This window comes from Oncorhynchus nerka, linkage group LG12 (genome assembly GCF_034236695.1).
Source record: "Oncorhynchus nerka isolate Pitt River linkage group LG12, Oner_Uvic_2.0, whole genome shotgun sequence".
Taxonomy (NCBI): domain Eukaryota; kingdom Metazoa; phylum Chordata; class Actinopteri; order Salmoniformes; family Salmonidae; genus Oncorhynchus; species Oncorhynchus nerka.
Genome location: NC_088407.1, coordinates 10,041,867 through 10,065,885, shown reverse-complemented (window position 1 = coordinate 10,065,885; position 24,019 = coordinate 10,041,867). Strand labels below are relative to the sequence as shown.

The window sequence follows — 24,019 nt, the reverse complement described above, 5'->3', positions numbered from 1 at the left end:
ACTGATGAGGAGAGCGGGCTGTTTGGGCTTAGACAAGCACCTTTTCCTCTTAAAGCTGGAGGGGGGTGATTTGTCTGGCCTGACCCAATTTTATGAGTCTGTTATGCAGGCTTGAAGAGTTTCAACTTGTGCTGTAAGGCCGGCACGCCACCAGGGATGTGGCTTTTTGAAGAGCCTCTTTTTCATAACACTGCCATCCAGTCCCGTGCTCTGGGTTCAGCCAGACTACGTTCCTGCCTGCTAGGCGTGGGGTGTACCAAGCTGGGTCATCTGATGTGGAGCAGGAGCAGATCGTTGGAGGAGCTGGGAGAACGAGCGGGAATCCGATCATCTCGCCTACTGAGGAAGGTCATAGCTGAGGTCTGCATGCCGGAGGGGATGTTGGCAGCGAGACTGAGGACTGAGTTTACAAACTGGTTAATAACATTGATATGTTTATGAGTAAATGGGGTACTGGCTAATAACATTTATATGTTTATGAGTAAATGGGGTACTGGCTAATAACATTTATATGTTTATGAGTAAATGGGGTACTGGCTAATAACATTTATATGTTTATGAGTAAATGGGGTACTGGCTAATAACATTTATATGTTTATGAGTAAATGGGGTACTGGCTAATAACATTTATATGTTTATGAGTAAATGGGGTACTGGCTAATAACATTTATCTGTTTATGAGTAAATGGGGTACTGGCTAATAACATTAGAGATGTTATTAGCCAGTACCCCATTTACTCATAAACAGTCTCTATCTGTCTCTCTCTCTATCTCTCTCTATATATGTATGTATATATTGCACAAGCAAGTGAACTAGATGATGAACAAAAATGAAATAAACAATGAAAATTAACAAAAGTTCCAAAATGTTATATTATGTGCAAATAGTTCAAGTACAATAGGGAAAATAAATAAACATAAATATGGGTTGTATTTACAATGATGTTTGTTCTTCACTGGTTGCCCTTTTCTCGTGGCAACAGGTCACACATCTTGCTGCTGTGATGTAACACTGTGGAATTTCACCCAAAAGATATGGGAGTTTTTCAAAATTGGATTTGTTTTCAAATTCTTTGTGGATCTGTGTAATCTGGGGGAAATATGTCTCTCTAATATGGTCATACATTGGACAGGAGGTTAGGAAGTGCAGCTCAGATTCCACCTCATTTTGTGGGCAGTGAGCACATAGTCTGTCTTCTCTTGAGAGCCATGTCTGCCTACGGCGGCCTTTCTCAATAGCAAGGCAATACTCACTGAGTCTGTACATAGTCAAAGCTTTCCTTAAGTTTGGGTCAGTCACAGTGGTCAGGTATTCTGCCACTGTGTCTTCTCTGTTTAGGGACAAATAGCATTCTAGTTTGCTCTGTTTTTTTGTTAATTCTTTCCAATGTGTCAAGTAATTATCTTTTTGTTTTCTCATGATTTGGTTGGGTCTAATTGTGTTGCTGTCCTGGGGCTCTGTGGGGTCTGTTTGTGTTTGTGAACAGAGCCCCAGGACCAGCTTGCTTAGGGGACTCTTCTCCAGGTTCATCTCTCTGTAGGTGATGGCTTTGTTGTGGAAGGTTTGGGAATCGCTTCCTTTTAGGTGGTTATAGAATTTAACGACTCTTTTCTGGATTTTGATAATTAGCGGGTATTTGCCTAATTCTGCTCTGCGTGCATTATTTAGTGTTTTAAGTTGTGCACAGAGGATATTTTTGCAAAATTATACATGCAGAGTCTCAATTTTTGTGTTTGTCCCATTTGGAGAATTCTTGGTTGGTGAGCGGACCCCAGACCTCACAACCATAAAGGGCAATGGGCTCTATGACTGATTCAAGTATTTTTAGCCAGATCCTAATTGGTATGGCAAATTTTATGTTCCTTTTGATGGCATAGAAGGCCCTTCTTGCCTTGTCTCTCAGATCGTTCACAGCTTTGTGGAAGTTACCTGTGGCGCTGATGTTTAGGCTGAGGTGTGTATAGTTTTTTGTGTGCAATAGGGCAACGGTGTCTAGATGGAATTTGTATTTGTGGTCCTGGCGACTGGACCTTTTTTGGAACACCATTATTTTGGTCTTACTGAGATTTACTGTGAGGGCCCAGGTCTGTCAGGGCCCAGTTCTGTCAGGACCCAGGTCTGATAGAATCTGTGCATAAGATCTAGGTGCTGCTGTAGGCCCTCCTTGGTTGGGGTCAGAAGCACCAGATCATCAGCAAACAGCAGACATTTGACTTGAGATTCTAGTAGGGTGAGGCCCGGTACTGCAGACTTGTCTAGTGCCCTCACCAATTGGTATATATATGTTGAAGAGGGTGGGGCTATAAGTTGTTTCCCTGTCTCGCCCCACGGCCCTGTGGAAAGAAATGTGTGTTTTTTGCCCATGTTGTTTGTGTACATGGATTTTATAATGTTTTATGTTTTTCCCCCAACACCACTTTCCAACAGTTTGTATAGCAGACCCTCATGCTAAATTGAGTCGAAGGCTTTTTTGAAATAAACACTTCTAATACTGTATTCTAATGACCTCTGAGCAGCGGGAGTTTCAAAGGCCTCTTAAAAGCCTTTCTGTCTCTCTCTATCTCGCTTTTCCTCCATCTCTCTCTTTTCTCTCTCTATCTCCCTCTCTTTTCTCTCTCTATCTCCCTCTCTTTTCTCTCTCTATCTCCCTCTCTTTTCTCTCTCTTTTATCTCTCTATCTCCCTCTCTCTTTCTCTCTCTTTTCTCTCTCTATCTCCCTTTTCCTCCATCTCTCTCTTTCTCCCTCTCTTTTCTCTCTCTATCTCCCTTTTCCTCCATCTCTCTCTTTCCACCTCTCTTTTCTCTCTCTATCTCCCTTTTCCTCCATCTCTCTCTTTCTCCCTCTCTTTTCTCTCTCTATCTCCCTTTTCCTCCATCTCTCTCTTTCTCCCTCTTTTCTCTCTCTATCTCCCTTTTTCCCCATCTCTCGCTTTCTCCCCACATCTTTCTCTCTCTTTTCTCTCTCTTTCTCCTCACATCTTTCTCTCCCTTTTCTCTCTCTTTTCTTTCTCTCTCTTTCTCCCTATTTCTGTCTTTCTCTCCACGACAGCTTGTATTTGACCAGAGAAAACAGTGAAAACTAAATACAACTCATGTTTTATCTCCCTGTAGAGTTAGTACACAAACCAGAGCCCTACTTTCTACTGTCTACAATACTTATACTTATTAATCTCCTTCAATACTTATACTAATTAATCTCCTTCAATACTTATTAATCTCCTTCAATACTTATTCATCTCCTTCAATACTTATTAATTCATCTCCTTCAATACTTATTCATCTCCTTCAATACTTATTTATCTCCTTCAATACTTATACTTATTAATATCCTTCAATACTTATTATCTCCTTCAATACTTATTATCTCCTTCAATACTTATTAATCTCCTTCAATACTTATACGTATTAATCTCCTTCAATACTTATTATCTCCTTCAATACTTATTAATCTCCTTCAATGCTTATTATCTCCTTCAATACGTATTAATCTCCTTCAATACTTATTATCTCCTTCAATACTTATACGTATTATCTCCTTCAATACTTATACGTATTAATCTCCTTCAATACTTATTATCTCCTTCAATACTTATACGTATTATCTCCTTCAATACTTATACGTATTAATCTCCTTCAATACTTACGCCTTGGGTTGCGTTCCAAATTACACCCTTCTCCTCACATAGTGCACTAGAGCTCTATGGACCCTGGTTAAAAGAAGTGCACTACAAAGGGAATAGGGTGCCATTTTGGGATCCGTCCCGTATCTCTGACCCTCTCTGGCTCTCTGATAGCTTTCTGATGACATGAACTAAATTATCCTTCCCTGCGGTATCTGCATGGCTTCACTGTAGACTGTGGAGATGATGTAACTGAAACTCTGTGTGTGTGTGTGTGTGTGTGTGTGTGTGTGTGTGTGTGTAGGAGCTACATTTGACGTAGCCATGCGTTTCCTGTACGAGTGTCCCTGGAAGAGACTCCAGGAGCTGAGAACCTTAGTACCCAACGTTCCCTTTCAGATGTTACTGAGAGGAGCTAACGCTGTGGGATACACTAACTACCCTGATAACGCAGTGTTCAAGTGAGAGGACACACACACACACACACAACCTAACTCTGATTCAGAGGGGTTTGGAATAAATACGGAAAGACACATTTCAGTTGAATGCATTCAACTGACTAGGTACCCCCCCCCCCCCCCCCCCATAGTTACAGAACAAAGACCGACTGGGTCTCGTCCATAGATACAGAACAAATACTGACTGGGTCTCGTCCATAGATACAGAACAAAGACCGACTGGGTCGCGTCCATAGATACAGAACAAAGACTGACTGGGTCGTGTCCATAGATACAGAACCAAGACCGACTGGGTCTCGTCCATAGATACAGAACAAAGACTGACTGGGTCGCGTCCATAGATACAGAACAAAGACTGACTGGGTCGCGTCCATAGATACAGAACAAAGACTGACTGGGTCTCGTCCATAGATACAGAACAAAGACCAACTGGGTCTCGTCCATAGATACAGAACAAAGACAGACTGGGTCGCGTCCATAGATACAGAACAAAGACCAACTGGGTCGTGTCCATAGATACAGAACAAAGACTGACTGGGTCGCATCCATAGATACAGAACAAAGACTGACTGGGTCGCGTCCATAGATACAGAACAAAGACCAACTGGGTCTCGTCCATAGATACAGAACAAAGACAGACAGAACAAAGACTGACTGGGTCGCGTCCATAGATACAGAACAAAGACTGACTGGGTCGCGTCCATAGATACAGAACAAAGACCAACTGGGTCTCGTCCATAGATACAGAACAAAGACCAACTGGGTCGCGTCCATAGATACAGAACAAAGACTGACTGCGTCGCGTCCATAGATACAGAACAAAGACTGACTGGGTCGCGTCCATAGATACAGAACAAAGACTGACTGGGTCGCGTCCATAGATACAGAACAAAGACCAACTGGGTCTCGTCCATAGATACAGAACAAAGACCGACTGGGTCGCGTCTCTGATGCCAACCGAACCAATAGAACAAACGACCAGCCTGCTTTGGGTAGCCTAGCAAACCTATATTTGTGTTTCCGGACTATATATCATACAAAAGGATTAACAATCAAATCAAATGTATTCATAAAGCCCTTCTTACATCAGCTGATATCTCAAAGTGCTGTACAGAAACCCAGCCTAAAACCCCAAAACAGCAAGCAAATGCAGGTGTAGAAGCACGGTGGCTAGGAAAAACTCCTTAGAAAGGCCAAAACCTAAGAGACGAGATTAAATAGTAAGAATAAATTCATCAAAATAACGTTGTATAAAAGAGATAATGCCATCGTAGCCGGCGTTTGGAGGATATATTGGCACAGTTTTGTCTCGGTCCTAACAACACCCCTGCTAATATATCCAATATGCAGGGTTACTAGAGTGGTTGAGGTGGGTTTATGCATACAAAGTGGCTGGTAGTGAGAATATATAAATACTGACGGTAGCTAGTAGTATAGGAACTGTGAGTGTGTGTGTGTTTGTCACCCTATCGGTGAAGACACACACACACACACACACACACACACACACACACACACACACACACACACACACACACACACACACACACACACACACACACACACACACACACACACCAACTACCCTACAAGACCACACACAAACATACCTGACAACAGACCTCACAGATCAACATCCTTCCTCAGAATATGTTGGTACAATAATCTATTTACCCTCTTCCTCATCCGCCTCTCAACCCCCCTTGCCCCGTCTATCTATCTATCTATCTATCTATCTATCTATCTATCTATCTATCTATCTATCTATCTATCTATCTATCTATCTATCTATCTATCTATCTATCTATCTATCTGTCTGTCTGTCTGTCTGTCTGTCTGTCTGTCTGTCTGTCTGTCTGTCTGTCTGTCTGTCTGTCTGGTCCTCTCCTCTCCTCTCCTCTCCTCTCCTCTCCTCTCCTCTCCTCTCCTCTCCTCTCCTCTCCTCTCTCCCCAGGTTCTGTGAGGTGGCGAAGGAGAACGGCATGGATATATTCCGTGTATTTGACAGTCTCAACTACCTCCCTAACATGATACTGGGCATGGAAGCCGCCGGCAGGTAGGTGGTACAGTCCAGACTGTCAGAGTTAGCCCTCCTCACTAGACTGTCCCTAACGAACAAAGAGTTAGCCCTCCTCACTAGACTGTCACTAACGAACAAAGAGTTAGCCCTCCTCACTAGACTGTCCCTAACGAATAAAGAGTTAGCCCTCCTCACTAGACTGTCCCTAACGAACAAAGAGTTAGCCCTCCTCACTAGACTGTCCCTAACGAACAAAGAGTTAGCCCTCCTCACTAGACTGTCCCTAACGAACAAAGAGTTAGCCCTCCTCACTAGACTGTCCCTAACGAACAAAGAGTTAGCCCTCCTCACTAGACTGTCCCTAACGAATAAAGAGTTAGCCCTCCTCACTAGACTGTCCCTAACGAATAAAGAGTTAGCCCTCCTCACTAGACTGTCCCTAACGAACAAAGAGTTAGCCCTCCTCACTAGACTGTCCCTAACGAACAAAGAGTTAGCCCTCCTCACTAGACTGTCCCTAACGAACAAAGAGTTAGCCCTCCTCACTAGACTGTCCCTAACGAACAAAGAGTTAGCCCTCCTCACTAGACTGTCCCTAACGAACAAAGAGTTAGCCCTCCTCACTAGACTGTCCCTAACGAACAAAGAGTTAGCCCTCCTCACTAGACTGTCCCTAACGACCGCCCTCCTCACTAACTGTCCCTAACAAAAGAGTTAGCCCTCCTCACTAGACTGTCCCTAACGAACAAAGAGTTAGCCCTCCTCACTAGACTGTCCCTAACGAACAAAGAGTTAGCCCTCCTCACTAGACTGTCCCTAACGAACAAAGAGTTAGCCCTCCTCACTAGACTGTCCCTAACGAACAAAGAGTTAGCCCTCCTCACTAGACTGTCCCTAACGAACAAAGAGTTAGCCCTCCTCACTAGACTGTCCCTAACGAACAAAGAGTTAGCCCTCCTCACTAGACTGTCCCTAACGAACAAAGAGTTAGCCCTCCTCACTAGACTGTCCCTAACGAACAAAGAGTTAGCCCTCCTCACTAGACTGTCCCTAACGAACAAAGAGTTAGCCCTCCTCACTAGACTGTCCCTAACGAACAAAGAGTTAGCCCTCCTCACTAGACTGTCCCTAACGAACAAAGAGTTAGCCCTCCTCACTAGACTGTCCCTAACGAACAAAGAGTTAGCCCTCCTCACTAGACTGTCCCTAACGAACAAAGAGTTAGCCCTCCTCACTAGACTGTCCCTAACGAACAAAGAGTTAGCCCTCCTCACTAGACTGTCCCTAACGAACAAAGAGTTAGCCCTCCTCACTAGACTGTCCCTAACGAACAAAGAGTTAGCCCTCCTCACTAGACTGTCCCTAACGAACAAACTGTCCCTAGAGTTAGCCCTCCTCACTAGACTGTCCCTAACGAACAAAGAGTTAGCCCTCCTCACTAGACTGTCCCTAACGAACAAAGAGTTAGCCCTCCTCACTAGACTGTCCCTAACGAACAAAGAGTTAGCCCTCCTCACTAGACTGTCCCTAACGAACAAAGAGTTAGCCCTCCTCACTAGACTGTCCCTAACGAACAAAGAGTTAGCCCTCCTCACTAGACTGTCCCTAACGAACAAAGAGTTAGCCCTCCTCACTAGACTGTCCCTAACGAACAAAGAGTTAGCCCTCCTCACTAGACTGTCCCTAACGAACAAAGAGTTAGCCCTCCTCACTAGACTGTCCCTAACGAACAAAGAGTTAGCCCTCCTCACTAGACTGTCCCTAACGAACAAAGAGTTAGCCCTCCTCACTAGACTGTCCCTAACGAACAAAGAGTTAGCCCTCCTCACTAGACTGTCCCTAACGAACAAAGAGTTAGCCCTCCACTCCTCAACAAAGAGTTAGAGACTGTCCCTAACGAACAAAGAGTTAGCCCTCCTCACTAGACTGTCCCTAACGAACAAAGAGTTAGCCCTCCTCACTAGACTGTCCCTAACGAACAAAGAGTTAGCCCTCCTCACTAGACTGTCCCTAACGAACAAAGAGTTAGCCCTCCTCACTAGACTGTCCCTAACGAACAAAGAGTTAGCCCTCCTCACTAGACTGTCCCTAACGAACAAAGAGTTAGCCCTCCTCACTAGACTGTCCCTAACGAACAAAGAGTTAGCCCTCCTCACTAGACTGTCCCTAACGAACAAAGAGTTAGCCCTCCTCACTAGACTGTCCCTAACGAACAAAGAGTTACTAGACTGTCCTCAAAGAGTTAACTCCTCACTAGACTGTCCCTAACGAACAAAGAGTTAGCCCTCCTCACTAGACTGTCCCTAACGAACAAAGAGTTAGCCCTCCTCACTAGACTGTCCCTAACGAACAAAGAGTTAGCCCTCCTCACTAGACTGTCCCTAACGAACAAAGAGTTAGCCCTCCTGTCCCTAACGAACAAAGAGTTAGCCCTCCTCACTAGACTGTCCCTAACGAACAAAGAGTTAGCCCTCCTCACTAGACTGTCCCTAACGAACAAAGAGTTAGCCCTCCTCACTAGACTGTCCCTAACGAATAAAGAGTTAGCCCTCCTCACTAGACTGTCCCTAACGAATAAAGAGTTAGCCCTCCTCACTAGACTGTCCCTAACGAACAAAGAGTTAGCCCTCCTCACTAGACTGTCCCTAACGAACAAAGAGTTAGCCCTCCTCACTAGACTGTCCCTAACGAACAAAGAGTTAGCCCTCCTCACATCACCGCGCTGTGCGCACGTTTGTCGTTTTGTCTACGTGATGTGACACTGCATGTCAAAATACAGTAGGTATTATAGCCACGTCTATATTTAACGCTGACATCATCATCATCGTCAACCTTCGTCATCCACAGGGCAGGAGGGGTAGTGGAGGCTGCTATCTCCTACACAGGAGACGTATCAGACCCCATGAGACAGAAGTACTCCCTGGCGTACTATGTTAAGCTGACTGAGGAACTGATGAAGGCTGGGACTCACGTACTCTGTATCAAGGTGACTTTTACTGACTATATCTACACACACGTTACCAATATGTAATAGATGTTACCAAGACGGCATAGCAGTCAGACGTCCTTTGTCCTCGTCTTGTCGTGTCCCGTGTATATATATATTTACATATTTTCTTCGCATATTTTTTATATATTTTATTTTCCAAAAACTCATCTTCAAATCACTTTCCTACAACCAGCCTCACCAATAAAAATTTTTAAAAAGATTTACCTCAAATCTAAAAACATAATAGAAGCTAGTCAGAAGCTAACCAGAAGCTAGTCAGTTTACTGGCTAACATTAGTATTCAGCGAACCACGGTTTGTGGTCATCAGCTATCCTAAAGCTAGAAAATCTATCGCCAGTTTTGTACGGCGCGGCTCGGACCAGAACATACCGGACCTATTTTTCTCTCCATATCCCCGGATTTCAACCGAAAGCTCTGGACATTTATACCTGGATCTCACAGCTAGCTAGCTGCTATCCCTGTGACTATTTGCTTACGTCGATCCCGGAGCAAACATCATTTATTCCGGAGCTAGCCAGCTGAAGAGTTCCATCAGCCACTCCTGGGCTACAATCACCTATCCGGACCCGTTTTACTGCCAACGCGGAGCCCCACCGGGCCTTCAGGACTGGACTACCGACGTTATCTGACTCCGAGGGAGTTATCCAACTGGCCACTCTGTCGCGACGTTAACTGAACGCCCATCTGCGGTCCGCTAACCGTTAGCTGTCTTATCGACTGCTATCTGTCTATCGGACAATGTTACTTGGGTCACTATAACTATATCTATTTTGCCAATTGGATTGATCCCTTGGGCCTCTATAACTATATCTATTTTGCCAATTGGATTGATCCCTTGGGCCTCTATAACTATATCTATTTTGCCAATTGGATTGATCCCTTGGGCCTCTATAACTATATCTATTTTGCCAATTGGATTGATCCCTTGGGCCTCTATAACTATATCTATTTTGCCAATTGGATTGATCCCTTGGGCCTCTATAACTATATCTATTTTGCCAATTGGATTGATCCCTTGGGCCTCTATAACTATATCTATTTTTATTTTTTGTAATTTTTTTTGCGTGATTTGGATTCATCCCCTCGACCACACGGAACACCACTAATCCTACCGACGGAAACGTACGAGGTGGTTAAAAACAGACCTCCATCCTATGCTAGTTTGCTACCGATGGCCCAGCTAGCTGTCTAAATCGCCGTGACCCCCAACCAACCTCACTACTCACTGGACCCTTTTGATCACTCGACTAAGCATGCCTCTCCTTAATGTCAATATGCCTTGTCCATTGCTGTTCTGGTTAGTGTTTATTGGCTTATTTCACTGTAGAGCCTCTAGCCCTGCTCATTATACCTTATCCAACCTTTCAGTTCCACCACCCACACATGCAATGACATCTCCTGGTTTCAATGATGTTTCTAGAGACAATATCTCTCTCATCATCACTCAATACCTAGGTTTACCTCCACTTTATTCATATCCTACCATACCTTTGTCTGTACATTTTACCTTGAAGCTATTTTATCGCCCCCAGAAACCTCCTTTTACTCTCTGTTCCGGACGTACTAGATGACCAATTCTCATAGCCGTACCCTTATCCTACTCCTCTGTTCCTCTGGTGATGTAGAGGTGAATCCAGGACCTACAGTGCCTAGCTCCACTCCTATTCCCCAGGAGCTCTCTGTAACCATTACGTCCGTAACCGTAATAGCCTTGGTTTCATGCATGTTAACATTAGAAGCCTCCTCCATAAGTTTGTTTTATTCACTGCTTTAGCACACTCTGCCAACCCGGATGTTCTAGCTGTGTCTGAATCCTGGCATAGGAAGACCACCAAACATTCTGAAATCTCCATCCCTAACTACAACATTTTCAGACAAGATAGAAAGGGGGCGGTTTGGAATCTACTGCAAAGATAGCCTGCAGAGTTCTGTCCTACTATCCAGGTCTGTACCCAAACAATTTGAACTTCTACTTTTAAAAATCCACCTCTCTAATAACAAGTCTCTCACGGTTGCCGCCTGCTATAGACCACCCTCTGCCCCCAGCTGTGCTCTGGACACCATATGTGAACTGATTGCCCCCCATCTATCTTCAGAGCTCGTGCTGCTAGGCGACCTAAACTGGAACATGCTTAACACCCCAGCCATCCTACAATCTAAGCTTGATGCCATCAATCTCACACAAATTATCAATGAACCTACCAGGTACCACCCCAAAGCCGTAAACACAGGCACCCTCATAGATATCATCCTAACCAACTTCCCCTCTAAATACACCTCTGTTGTCTTCAACCAAGATCTCAGCGATCACTGCCTCATTGCCTGCATCCGTAATGGGTCAGCGGTCAAATAACCTCCACTCATCACTGTCAAAAGCTCCCTGAAACACTTCATCGGGCAGGCCTTTCTAATCGACCTGGCCGGGGTATCCTGAAAGGATATTGATCTCATCCTGTCAGTACAGGATGCCTGGTTATTATTTTGAAATGCCTTCCTCACCATCTGAAATAAGCATGCCCCATTCAAGAAATGTAACACCAGGAACAGATATAGCCCTTGGTTCTCTCCAGATCTGACTGCCCTTACTTTGATTTCAAATCAGACAGTTTTTCAGTCAGCTACTTGACAATTACCAGACAGTTCAAATCAAATGTATTTGTCACATTGTCACATACACATGGTTAGCAGATGTAAGGGAATACCCCCCCTGTATTGGACAAAAATCAATGGGAAGTCATTGGCATCGGACAAACCATATACACATTGTCCAATACCACCCAATTCGGCATTTATTGCAAATGCCATATGGCAATTGCCAGTTGTAACACTTTAAAAATCCAACAGGTGGCGAATCCGCTCCACCTTGGTTTTTCATATTGGAAATGTAACCCATCTCAACATCCAAAAGCAAAATTTTGAAAAAATGATTTTTTTTGTCAAAAACTTATCACCCCTTTTAAGTAAGTGCTTTCTGGACCGTTTTTCGAAATTCTTTCAATTTTTTTGTCAATTACACATGTGTAAGAACTGTATGAATATACTTTTTATATATATATATTTTTTTTTACATGCGCATAAGGAATATGTTGTGTCCATTTTCAATATGATTTCATAGGAAGTCAAAAGTCAAAAGTCAAAAATGTCAAAATTTTGTAAAAAACTTCACGAACCCTTAAAAAAGTGCTTTCTGGACTGTTTTTTGAAATTCTTTCGAATTTTGTGTCAATTACACACGTATAAGAACTGTATCAACATACTTTTGTCCAATTTTATTATCATAATTTGTATTTATTTTTTTACATGCGCATAAGGAATATGTTTTGTCCAATTTCAATATGATTTCATAGGAAGTCAAAAGTCAAAGTCAAAAGTCACTTTTTTTGGGGCCAAATGCCATAAGAAATTTGACATGTTCAAAAATCCTGCATTAATGCAAAATTGACTGGCCTGGTGAACACAGGATGGCCTGGCAGTGATAGTTGCTCCTTTCCATCGCTCGTTGTGTTGACTTCATCATGTCCATTTGGTGATATTTTTTCACTGTTGAATCATATTGCAAGTGCACGTGCATTGTTGTGCAACTGATAACCCAAAAATAAAAATATGGTGATTTCATTATGTCCATTTGTTTATGTTTTCTTACTTTTGCAAAGTCACTGTGCATTTGCAATATGGTTCAATGGGCAGGTACCATCACGAATTTGTCATGCTATAAAAATCCTGCAGGAATGTGAAATTGACTGGCCCGATGAACTCGGGATGGCTGGGCAGTGATTCTGGTTCATCTCAATGGCTCGTTAGGGTTGATTTCAGAATGTCACTTTGGTGATGGTACCTCACTGTTTAAACATATTGCAAATGGACAAGAGTCACCAGCAAGTCACCGTCCATCAGTCAATTAGATATCATTCTGACACCAAACTGATACAAACTGACACTAAGCCCGATGAACTCACAACGCCTTCGATTCAAACCATAAAAAAACCATAAAACACGTAGTTACGTTCTAGCTGCGGGTCCATTTCTTATGTTATGTGTAGACCTAGCTGAGGCGACCCCGAATCCCAAGTTTAGGCTCGATCGGTCATTTGGTGTCCAAGCAAAACCCTAATTGGTGCTGAAAATCCACTTTTTTCATGACTTGCTACGGGGTCCTTGAATGAGCTATCGGACAGAAACGTTGGGTTCCGTCTCTATGGGCCGAGACGGTCGCAATGCACCTAGTCTTGTGTCTCTCGACTTTTCTAAATGTCGTCATTTTCGTAATGGTCAAAATGAATTGAAGTCATTGCAAATGTACGAGGCTGTTTCTCGGTCCGAGAACCTTCTAGAGCCACGTAACTCACCACGCACTATCGGCCGGAGGTCTAGAACAGGATTCTAAAGTTTCGGAACTCTAGGTCCGACGGTTCTTTAAAAGTTCCAACAAGGTTAACTAATCCAGGCAGTGTATGTCTCTACGCACGCCAATGGGTCCCTACTTCCAAGCTGTGTGTGTGTGTGATTTAGTTTTCCTTTGAAATTTTATGGGAAAAATGACTGATTTACAGTTCATGGGGGTTGCCTAATCACATATATGAAGTTTTGGAAAGATCTGATTTTTTAAACCCCTCGAAACAGCCCCTGAGACACCAATTATGGCACTTCCGGTTGGCACAGGAAGCTATAAGTCAACACATATCCTCACTGGGGTATGCTGTTACAGAATCCTGAGTTTTAAGTCCTTACATTAAGAATTGACTGATTTACACAGGGTTGAATGCACTATGTCTATCAAACTGCAGGCAGGTAATGGAAAAACACTTTTAGGGTGATTTTAACCACTTCCGGTTGATCCAGGAAGCTCAGAATCAACATAGGTAGACCTCATACTGGCCTGATAGACTGTTACCAAAGACAGATTCATACAGCATTCATAACCCATATAGGCTTCAGGTTGAATTTAGGGGTGCAGGCAATGCATTCCTATGGGGAGAGAAGTCAATGCAAACTGTTTGAAGTAAACACCTTCTTTTAACAGTTAAGGGTTAATGCCACATGGTCAAGGTTAGGCTTGCACGGATCGGAAGGACCTTAGGAACATACCTGAGGTCAAATTGTGCTTCTCACCCTAAAGGTTCTCTCACTGTCACCCAAAAGCAAATGACGTTGTGGGGCAGGCTTCATTTTGGGCCTACTTACATTTACATTTAAGTCATTTAGCAGACGCTCTTATCCAGAGCGACTTACAAATTTTCTCATGGTCGCTGCGCTAAGACCGAGCAAGCTACAGTCAAGCGGGATATCTCGTTGAACTCGGCACAGCCTAGGGATTATGGTAATGCCATTGCCTGCTCTCTGTGTCTTTAGGCACCACACTTTTTCACTCCATCCTTGCTGTGTGTGTGTTTGAGAGCTTTTCTTTGACATCTGTTGGGAGAAATGACTGATTTACAGTTCATGAGGTTTACTTAGTCACACATAAAGTTTTGGAAAGATGTGACTTTTTTAACCCTTCAAAACAGACAGTGTGACCCAATTAAAGGCACTTCCGGTTGGCACAGGAAGCTATAGGTAAACACATGTCTTGACTGAGGTAGCCTCTTACAGAATCCTGAGTTTTAAGTCTTTAAGTTAAGAATTGACTGATCTACACAGGGTTGAATGTAGTCATTTTCACCTTTGAAGGTTATGTACATCAAAACATCTTTTGGGTCAATTTAACCACTTCCGGTTGCTCCAGGAAGCTTAGAATCGACACAGGTAGACCTCATAGTGGTCTGATGGACTGTCATAGAAGACAGGTTCATAAGAAATTCATAACCCACATAGACTTCAGGTTGAATTTAGACGTGCAGGCAATGTATTCCTATGGGGAGAGAAGTCAATGCAAACTGTTTGATGTAAACACCTTCTTTTAACTGGTAAGGGTTAATGCCACACGGTCAAGGTTAGGCTTTCACAGATCGGGAGGACCTCAGATACGTTCCTGAGGTCGAATTGTGCTTCTCACCTTAACGGTTCTCTCACTGTCACCCAAAAGCAAATGACATTGAGGGCCAGCCTTCATTTTGGGCCTACTTTTCTAATGGTCGCTGTGCTTAGACCGAGCGAACTACGGTCAAGCGGGGCATCTTGTTGAACTCGGCACGGCCTAGAGAATATGGAAATGCCATTGTAGGCTTTGTGTGTCTTTAAGCACCGCACTTTGTCACTCCATCCTTGCTGTGTGTGTGTTTCTGTGTGTGTGTGTGAGAGAGAGCTTTTCTTTGACATCTGTTGGGAGAAATGACTGACTTACAGCTTATGGGGGTTGCCTAATCACACATATGAAGTTTTGAAAAGATCTGACCTTTTTAACCCTTGGAAACTGCCACTGTGACACCATTTAAGGCACTTCCGGTTGGCACAGGAAGCTATAAATAAACTCATATCCTGATTGGGGTATGCCTTTACAGAATCCTGAGTTTTAAGTCTTTACGTTAAGAACTGAGTTATTTACGGAGGGTTTAGTGAGTGTGTGTTATTTCAGAAAATCATAGAAAATCACAGAAATCTCGCAGAGCTCCGCAGCACACTTTAAAAAGATTCGTAAGAACACCCTGCAACTGGATCTGTAACCGTTGAAAAAAATAAACACCTATCCGTGAACATCACCAAGGTGTCGTTGTACGATTTCTCTTAAATGACGATAGATAAATGGCTGGTTCTTTTTTTATTGACACCGGAGGCTCCTTGACTTTGACGTGAAGTGGAAAAATAATTTCTCTATTTTCATTTTGGACCTTTAATCCCAGAGAAATGGCCCTAACTCAAAAACCGTTGAGGCCTAGACGCCATCTTGGTCGGGGCCAACTGCCCATTATGCCAAACCTACGCTCACCAAGTTTCGGCTTCAAAATATTTTCCGTTTTTTGAGATAAGGCCCCCGTCGTGAATCGTGATGTTTTGTCCAATAGCAATATGATTGCTTATGCCCTCTTGTGGGATTTTCCGGGACAGCGGAAAATCCGACGCCGTCCTCAAATTTTACAAACGTTTTCGGACGTCTAGTAAGGGACCGTACATTTGCAATATGGACTTTCTCACTAACCATACAGCAACTGCCGAAATGTTAGTGCGAGTATAGCGAAATGCTTGTAAGTTACCTGACAGTGCCAGAAAGTTACCAGACAGTTACCAGACAGTTACTAGACAGTTACCTGACAGTTACCAGACAGTTACCTGACAGTTACCAGACAGTTACTAGACAGTTACCTGACAGTTACTAGACAGTTACCTGACAGTTACTTGACAGTTACTAGACAGTTACTTGACAGTTACTAGACAGTTACCTGACAGTTACTAGACAGTTACCTGACAGTTACCTGACAGTTACCTGACAGTTACTAGACAGTTACTAGACAGTTACTAGACAGTTAATAGACAGTTACCTGACAGTTACCTGACAGTTACTAGACAGTTACCTGACAGTTACCTGACAGTTACCTGACAGTTAGTAGACAGTTACCTGACAGTTACTAGACAGTTACCTGACAGTTACTAGACAGTTACCTGACAGTTACCTGACAGTTACCTGACAGTTACTAGACAGTTACTAGACAGTTACTAGACAGTTACCTGACAGTTACTAGAGAGTTACCTGACAGTTACCTGACAGTTACCAGACAGTTACCAGACAGTTACTAGACAGTTACTAGACAGTTACCAGACAGTTACTTGACAGTTACTAGACATAGCTGAAACAGCTCTAACAGAGAAACGACCACTGCCCTTCAATCTAACTCTCTATTCATCTACTTCTCTCATCATCTTTCTCTCTCTCTACCTCTTCATCCCTCTCTACTTCTCTCCTTCTCTTTCTCTCTCTCTCTACCTCTTCATCCCTCTCTACTTCTCTCCTTCTCTCTCTACCTCTTCATCCCTCTCTACTTCTCTCCTTCTCTTTCTCTCTCTCTACCTCTTCATCCCTCTCTACTTCTCTCCTTCTCTCTCTACCTCTTCATCCCTCTCTACTTCTCTCCTTCTCTTTCTCTCTCTTTACCTCTTCATCCCTCTCTACTTCTCTCCGTCTCTTTCTCTCTCTCTACCTCTTCATCCCTCCATCTACTTCTCTCCTTCCCTTTCTCTCTCTCTACCTCTTCATCCCTCCATCTGTCCTCTCCAGGACATGGCCGGTCTGTTGAAGCCGGAGTCCAGCCGTATCCTGATCAGTGCCCTGCGTGATCGTTATCCTGACGTTCCCATCCATGTCCACACACACGACACAGCAGGGGCTGGAGTAGCCGCTATGCTGGCCTGCGCTGAGGCCGGGGCCGACGTAGTGGATGTCGCGGTGGGTAACGCACACACACACACGTCCACACACACGACACAGCAGGGGCTGGTAACTGGCCTGCGCTGAGGCCGGGGGCCGACGTACGCACACACGCACACACACACGCACACACACGCACACACGCACACACGCACACACACGCACACACACACACACACACACAAACACACACATGCCCGTGCAAACACACGCACACACACACACGCGCACACACACGCGCACACGCACGCATGCGCACAGGCACACACACAGACGCACATACACTCGCACACGCACACATGCACACACACACGCACACACACGCACACACACACACACTACACACACGCACACACACACGTACACATGCACACACACACACGTACACGCACACACGCACACACACACACACACTACACACACGCACACACACACGTACACACGCACACACACACGCATACACACGCACACACACGCACACACACGCACACACACTCGCACACGCACACGCACACACGCACACACACGCACACACGCACACACACGCACACACACGCACACGCACACACACACACGCACACACACACACACGCACACACACACACGCACACACACACACACACAGATGCACACACACACACACACACACACACACACACGCACACACACACACATGCACACACACACACGCACACACACACACACACACACACTAACTATTAGTATGTTGTCAAAGGTGGACTCCATGGCAGGGATGACGTCACAGCCCAGCATGGGAGCCATGGTGGCCTGCACCAAAGGAACCAAACTCGACACTGGTATGTGATTGGCCCACGGACCCTGTCAATCAGTATGGAGATTGCCTCTATATACTAATCAGAGCCCATTCTAAAATGTCTGTATTGAACAGAGCCCGTCCACTCGATTAGTCCGATTGATCAATAGCTAAGATGACGATTTATTAATTTACCGACTGACTAACCGATTGATCGATTGAAATCCAAATCGCATCACCAACAGATGAAAGCTACAACCTTAGGCTGTCTGTCTATCAGTCTGTCTGTCTATCAGCCTGCCTGTCTATCAGTCTGCCTGTCTATCAGTCTGTCTGTCTATCAGTCTGCATGTCTATCAGTCTGCCTGTCTATCAGTCTGCCTGTCTATCAGCTGGGTCCTACTGCAGTCTGCCTGTCAATCAGTCTGCCTGTCTATCAGTCTGCCTGTCTATCAGTCTGCCTGTCTATCAGCTGGTTCCTACTGCAGTCTGCCTGTCTATCAGCTGGTTCCTACTGCAGTCTGTCTATCAGTCTGCCTGTCTATCAGTCTGCCTGTCTATCAGCTGGGTCCTACTGCAGTCTGCCTGTCTATCAGCTGGATCCTACTGCAGTCTGCCTGTCTATCAGCTGGGTCCTACTGTAGTCTGTCTATCAGCTGGGTCCTACTGTAGTCTGTCTATCAGCTGGGTCCTACTGCAGTCTGCCTGTCTACCAGCTGGGTCCTACTGCAGTCTGCCTGTCTATCAGCTGGGTCCTACTGTAGTCTGTCTATCAGCTGGGTCCTACTGTAGTCTGTCTATCAGCTGGGTCCTACTGCAGTCTGCCTGTCTATCAGCTGGGTCCTACTGCAGTCTGTCTATCAGTCTGCCTGTCTATCAGTCTGCCTGTCTATCAGCTGGGTACTACTGCAGTCTGTCTGTCTATCAGCTGGTTCCTACTGCAGTTTGCCTGTCTATCAGCTGGGTCCTACTGCAGTCTGCCTGTCTATCAGCTGGTTCCTACTGCAGTTTGCCTGTCTATCAGCTGGTTCCTACTGCAGTCTGTCTATCAGCTGGGTCCTACTGTAGTCTGCCTGTCTATCAGCTGGTTCCTACTGCAGTCTGTCTATCAGCTGGTTCCTACTGCAGTCTGTCTATCAGCTGGGTCCTACTGCAGTCTGCCTGTCTATCAGCTGGTTCCTACTGCAGTCTGTCTGTCTATCAGCTCGTTCCTACTGCAGTCTGTCTGTCTATCAGCTGGTTCCTACTGCAGTCTGTCTGTCTATCAGCTGGTTCCTACTGCAGTCTGTCTGTCTATCAGCTGGGTCCTACTGCAGTCTGCCTGTCTATCAGCTGGGTCCTACTGCAGTCTGCCTGTCTATCAGCTGGTTCCTACTGCAGTCTGCCTATCAGCTGGTTCCTACTGCAGTCTGTCTATCAACTGGGTCCTACTGCAGTCTGCCTGTCTATCAGTCATTATGCAGTCTGTCTGTCTATCAGTCATTGAAAACCACGTTCATTAATTTGTCAGTTCGTTTTCTTTCGTTTATTCATGCTATTATTATATTTATTCATTCATTATTTTGTTTTGTTGGTTCGTTCAGTTGTTCAGTGGTCCTGGTTTTCACCCCGTACGCTGTGTAGCAGCATGTGGATACTGTGTTATAAATCCTCCAGCCAGTCTTTCTGGGGAAATGACTTCTTGTTGTGAGGGTGAAGAGGGTAGTATGGGGAGGAGAGGGGAGGCAGAAGGGAGGCAGAAGGGGAGAGGGAGGAGGGAGAGGAGGGTGAAGAGGGTAGTATGGGGAGGAGAGGGGAGGCAGAAGGGGAGAGGGAGGAGGGGGAGGAGGGTGAAGAGGGTAGTATGGGGAGGAGAGGGGAGGCAGAAGGGAGGAGAGGGGAGGCAGAAGGGGAGAGGGAGGAGGGAGAGGAGGGTGAAGAGGGTAGTATGAGTGTTTAACCTTTATTTAACTAGGCAAGTCAGTTTAGAACTAATTCTTATTTACGATGATGGCCTACCCCCAGGCCAAACCCGGACGACACTGGGCCAATTGTGCGTCACCCTATGGGACTCCCAGTCACAGCCTGGTGTGATACAGCCTAGAATCGAACCAAGGTCTGTAATGACGCCTCTGAGATGACTGATCGCTGAGATGCAGTGCCATAGACCGCTGCGCCACTCGGGAGCCCAGAAGGGAGGAGGGAGGAGAGGGGAGGCAGAAGGGGAGAGGGAGGAGAGGGGAGGCAGAAGGGGAGAGGGAGGAGAGGGGAGGCAGAAGGGAGAGGGAGGAGGGGGAGGCAGAAGGGGAGAGGGAGGAAGGGAGGCAGAGGGGAGAGGGAGGAGAGGGGAGGCAGAAGGGGAGAGGGAGGAGAGGGGGCAGAAGGGAGGAGGGAGGAGAGGGGAGGCAGAAGGGGAGAGGGAGGAGAGGGAGGCAGAAGGGGAGAGGGAGGAGGAGGGGGAGGCAGAAGGGGAGAGGGGAGGAGAGGGGAGAGGGGAGGTCAGAAGGGTCCCCAGGGCTCTGTTCTAGAGGGAGGTCTCTCCTAGAGGGGAGAGGGTGAAGGGGAATGAGGGGAGGCAGACGGAGGAGGACTGGGGAGGCAGAAGGGGGCGTGAGACAACACCCTGGGAGGTTCAGAGGGGAGGGGAGGCAGAATCCAGGGTCATCTCCCGTCTGGAGAGGGAGGCCGCAGAACCTTCCCAAGGGGACTGGCAGAAGGGCTACAAGAGAGGGAGGAGGCAGGGGAGGCCCTAGAAGGGAGAGGAAGGGAGCCCAGGGGAGGCAGAAGGGGGAGTCAGGAGAGGGAGGCAGGAAGGAAAAGATTTAGATGGTTCCACTGAGGTCATAAGGGAATGAGGGGGATAAGAGGGAAATGGGAGGCAGAAGGGAGGGAAGGGAGAGGGAGGAGAAGGGGAGGGGAGGAGGGAGGGAGGGGAAGGGGAAGGGGAGAGGGAGGAGGGGGAGAGGGGAGGAGGGGGAGGCAGAAGGGGAGAGGGAGGAGAGGGGGGGAGGCAGAAGGGGAGGCAGGGAGGAGAGGGTGAGGCAGGGGAGGGAGGGGGGGAGGCAGAGGGTGAGAAGGGGAGAGGAAGGAGGCAGGGGAGGCAAAAGGGGAGAGAAGGGAGGGAGGGGGAGGCAGAAGGGGAGAGGGAGGAGGGGAGAGGGGAGGTGAAAAGAGTGTAATGAAGAATGGCATGGAGAGATGTTTACAGAATCATTTACAGTGTAACTGACAGATGAGAGGGAAGGGAGAAGGGGAGAGGGGAGGGGAGGCAGAATGGGAGGGGTTGGAGGAAGGGGGGAGGAAGGAGTCAGAATGGGGGTTGGAGGAGGAGAGGGAGGGAGGGAGTCAGAATGGGGGTTGGAGGGAGGGAGGGAGGGAGGGAGGGAGGGAGGGGAGGGAGGGAGGGAGGGAGGGAGGGAGGGAGGGAGGGAGGGAGTCAGAATGGGGGTTGGAGGAAGGGAGTCAGAATGGGGGTTGGAGGAAGGGAGTCAGAATGGGTAGGGTGAAGGGAGAGGAAGGATGAGAGGCAGTTGAAGGGAGGGAGGGAGTCAGAATGGGGGTTGGAGGAAGGGAGGAAGGGAGTCAGAATGGGGGTTGGAGGAAGGGAGGGAGGGTGGAGGGGGAGGGAGGGAGGGAGTCAGAATGGGGGTTGGAAGGAAGGGAGGAAGGGAGTCAGAATGGGGGTTGGAGGAAGGGAGGAAGGGAGTCCGAATGGGGGTTGGAGGAAGGGAGGGAGGGGGGGAGGGGTCAGAATGGGGGTTGGAGGAAGGGAGGGAGGGGGAGGGGGTCAGAATGGGGGGAGGAAGGGAGGGAGGGGGAGGGGGGTTGGAGGAAGGGAGGGGGGGTCAGAATGGGGGTTGGAGGAAGGGAGGGGGGAATCAGAATGGGGGTTGGAGTGATGGCTTGGGAAAATATCCCAAATCCACCCTGTCACACCTGACAAGAGAGGAAGGATCCAAATCCCCCCTTGGCTTCACACCTGAGTGATGATGTTGCTCTTGTCTTAGTGTTTAAATCATTTGCATTCCTCCCATCTCAGGCAGACACACACACACACACACACACCAACAAGCTCTCACAGTCTCACAGTGCGGACATTGACGTCTATCCAAGTATCCATCTAAACGCCAGGTGTTTTTGACGGGTAAACTCAGGATCCTTTTCGTTTCTGCAAAATGTCCGATTTAGAACCTTCTGAGTCACAGGATTCCGCCTTTCCACCCACCTGGTGGTATTAACGCTCACTGTTGCCCCTAGTGGATGGTTTTGAAGGCGTTTCCCGAAGTTGAGTGATGTGCCTGTACACTGGTGGGGCAGCGTAGCCTAGTGATTAGAGCGTTGGACTAGTAACCGAAAGGTTGCTGGATCGAATCCCAGAGCTGACAAGGTACAAATCTGTCGTTCTGCCCCTGAACAGGCAGTTAACCCACTGTTCCTAGGCCGTCATTGAAAATAAGAATTTGTTCTTAACTGACTTGCCTAGTTAAATAAAGGTCAAATTAAAAAAACAAACCATGCACACACCATTGCCAAAGCTTGTGAAATAATAATAATAATAATAATAATAATCAACAATAACAGTTCCAAAAGAATAAAGATGTCATTGATGTGCAAATAGTTAAAGTACAAAAAGGGAAAATAAATAAACATAATATGGGTTGTATTTACAATGGTGTTTGTTCTTCACTGGTTGCCCTTTTCTTGTGGCAACAGGTCACAAATCTTGCTGCTGTGATGACACACTGTGGTATTTCACTAAGTAGATATGGGAGTTTATCTAAATTGGGTTTGTTTTCGAATTCTTTGTGGGTCTGTGTAATCTGAGGGAAATATGTCTCTCTAATATGGTCATACATTGGGCAGGAGGTTAGGAAGTGCAGCTCAGTTTCCACCTCATTTTGTGGGCAGTGAGCACATAGCCTGTCTTCTCTTGAGAGCCATGTCTGCCTACAGCGGCCTTTCTCAATAGCAAGGCTATGCTCACTGAGTCTGTACATAGTCAAAGCTTTCCTTAATTTTGGGTCAGTCACAGTGGTCAGGTATTCTGCCGCTGTGTCCTCTCTGTTTAGGGTATGTATGTATGTGTGTGTGTGTGTGTGTGTGTGTGTGTGTGTGTGTGTGTGTGTGTGTGTGTGTATGTAGTGTGTGTGTGTGTATGTAGTGTGTGTGTGTGTGTGTGTGTGTGTGTGTGTGTGTGTGTGTGTGTGTGTGTGTGTGTGTGTCTCTCTTGTCTGCAACAAGCAGAGCAGAGCTGGTTAATTGAGTTGTCTAGAAGATGTCAGTTTATTTAGCTTGACAGCTGTAGCAGTGCACACACACACACTCTCATAGACACACACACACAAACTGTACACATACACACACACACACACACACACACACACTGTACACACACCGTCCGAGCGATATTGAGCATTATTTATTCAAGCCGTGCTGTATCTGTTATCAGCTCATTTGACGGGACAGTTTTCACTGCAGACCACTCAACCGGGAGACGTGACAACACACACACCCACACACACACACACACACACACACACACACACAGAGGAAGGCAGACACACACACACACACACACACACACACACACACACACACACACACACACACACACACACACACACAGAGGCAGGCAGACACACACACAAACACACACACACACATACACAAACCAACTAGGTCACACAGGCCCACTGTAGAATTAGACGTTTATCCACGTTTCTCTGAACGTCAAATTTAGAACGTGTTTTTGACACCCTTGGTTTGACTCCTCCTCTGTGGTTTGACTCCTCCTCTGTGGTTTGACTCCTCCTCTGTGGTTTGACTCCTCCTCTGTGGTTCGACTCCTCCTCTGTGGTT

General features: G+C 46.2%; 1 protein-coding gene across 1 annotated transcript in view; it reads left to right on the top strand.

Annotated features, from left to right (window-relative positions):
• LOC115124437 (pyruvate carboxylase, mitochondrial-like) overlaps nucleotides 1–24,019 on the top strand; it is a 671,386-nt gene that overhangs the window by 569,576 nt on the left and 77,791 nt on the right. The window contains exons 17-21 of the mRNA XM_065025223.1: nucleotides 3,926–4,082; nucleotides 6,034–6,135; nucleotides 8,947–9,085; nucleotides 17,257–17,424; nucleotides 18,143–18,224. Of these exons, the coding sequence (XP_064881295.1) occupies nucleotides 3,926–4,082; nucleotides 6,034–6,135; nucleotides 8,947–9,085; nucleotides 17,257–17,424; nucleotides 18,143–18,224 (648 nt within the window). The remainder of the gene's footprint in view (nucleotides 1–3,925; nucleotides 4,083–6,033; nucleotides 6,136–8,946; nucleotides 9,086–17,256; nucleotides 17,425–18,142; nucleotides 18,225–24,019) is intronic.